The 2,008-nt window shown below is 44.5% G+C and overlaps 1 protein-coding gene across 1 annotated transcript; it reads right to left on the reverse strand.

The window, feature by feature from the left end:
• Window positions 1–106: 106 nt before the first annotated feature.
• Window positions 107–2,002, reverse strand: LOC119594817 (BUD13 homolog). The gene is given in 4 exon segments (XM_037943908.1): window positions 107–201; window positions 204–233; window positions 236–1,596; window positions 1,991–2,002. Coding segments are annotated over 3 exon segments (1,485 nt in total). The 5' UTR covers window position 1,596; window positions 1,991–2,002.
• Window positions 2,003–2,008: the final 6 nt, after the last annotated feature.

Here is a 2,008-nt window from a genome sequence, read left to right on the forward strand (position 1 = left end):
GAAAGTAAGACAATTTTTTCTTTTAGATTGAGATTTGTTTGAAGACTATCAGATTTGAAGTAAATATTCCAGAATATGAGTTTTAGTGTTTAGCCCCAGTCTCATGTCAGGACCCACTCCATTTATAGGCACCCCTCTTCCCACTGCTCTCCTGTTGTTTGCCTCTAAACCACTGATTTTCGAAGCCCACTGGACGGTCACACCATCCCATCTGTATCCCGGTCTGATGTTAATCTATTTGGAGGGAAGGGACCTTTATACAAAGGCTTCAGGGGCTGTTTGGTCTCTTTCATCTGCTTCTTCATCATGTATTCCAGCATAGGGTCCTCCTCGCGTGTGACCTGCTTGAGCTTTGTGTTCATGTCCACATCATCAGCCATTCGCGCAAAGGCCTTACCCATCTCATGCTGGTCATCTTCCAACTTCTGTTGGTAGGCCTCCACCTGCTTGACACCATGTTTCCACTGCTGGTGCTGTGCCTCAGCCTTCTTCTGAAGAACTGCCTCACGCTCTTTCCGGGCCAGGTCCTCTGGGGTATCCTTTTTCAGCTTCCCAAATTTCCTGGCCCGCAGGTATTCCTGGGTGGTCATCTTGCGCTCAAGGCGCTCCTCCTTGGAAGCACCCGGAGGTGGGAAGCTGTTTTGAGGTGCCCCTCTCTTTCTTGGTGGGGAAGAGTCAGAGTCATTCCCCCTTCGTCGAGGAGGCGATGAATCAGAATCATTTCTCTTTCTCCTTGGTGGTGAAGCATCTGAATCATTTCTCTTTCTACTGACTGGTGATGAGTCAAATTCATTCCTCTTTCTTCTTAGTGGTGATGTTGAAACAGGAACATTTGGTCTTTTCCTAGGAGGTGATGTGTCAGAATCAGCTCCCTGAGGAGATGCATCTGAGTCATGCCTTTTTCTATGTGAAGGCAAGGCATCAATATTTTTTTTTCTAGGGGGAGTGGCATCTGAATCTTGCTTCTTTCTCCTAGGAGGAGATGCATCCGAATCATGCCTCGTTCTCCTAGGTGGGGATGCGTCTGAATCATGCCTCATTCTCCTAGGTGGGGATGCGTCTGAATCATGCCTCGTTCTCCTAAGTGGGGATTCATCTGAATCATGCCTCGTTCTCCTAGGAGGGGATGTATCTGAATCATGTCTTGTTCTCCTTGGAGGTGAAGCATCTGGATCTCCAACTTTTCTTGGGGGGGAGGCATCTGAATCATGTCTCTTTCTCCTTGGGGGAGACTCACCTGAATCATGTCTTCTTCTTGGTGGTGAGTCACCTGAATCATGTCTTCTTCTCAGTGGTGATTCATGAGAATCATGCTTCCTTCCAATATCTGGATTAAACCTCTCAGGTGAAGGTGACTGTGAATCATGCCTCAGCCTTCGTGCAGGGGAGATGTCATCCCCTTCTCTCTTGCGTTCCTGGTTTTCTCTCTCTTGGTCTGTAACTAACTTCTTCCACTTTTTATTTTTCTCAAATTCCTCCATGTGCTTTATCTTATCATCTTCATATGTCACTTCTGCAATTGTAGGGTTATCATCCTCTTCAGTGTAGCCAAAGGGAACATTGTCTAAGCCTAAATTATCTTCAATGATCCTCATTCTGTAAAGGAATAGAAGGAAGCCTTATTACTTCATTATATGCATTTCATATATAATGTTCAAACTTTTATTTCTAAAATATGAATTCCCTCCCTCTCCTCTCATTCTCCTTCAAATATTATTGAAAAAAAAGGAATCCTATTGTGAGTCATGGCACTTGATGACAAGTGGGAGAGGTTTAGCTTGGCAGTTGGCAACTAGGATTTTGCTCTCTCCTTAATCCATTTTTCTTTGTATCACTTTCTTCCTTTCTTATCCATGCATCTTCCCAAGTTTGTTACTCTGTCTCCCACTTCCTAGTGTTTTTTCCTCACTCTGCTATTCCCATTCTTCCTCTTTCCCCTTTCCTTTTCCCAGTTTTAAATTTCAACACCTTTGGAAGGAAATAAACTCACCCTTTACTAGATGTTGCA

Source organism: Penaeus monodon, chromosome 34, assembly GCF_015228065.2.
Source record: "Penaeus monodon isolate SGIC_2016 chromosome 34, NSTDA_Pmon_1, whole genome shotgun sequence".
NCBI classification, from domain to species: Eukaryota; Metazoa; Arthropoda; class Malacostraca; order Decapoda; family Penaeidae; genus Penaeus; species Penaeus monodon.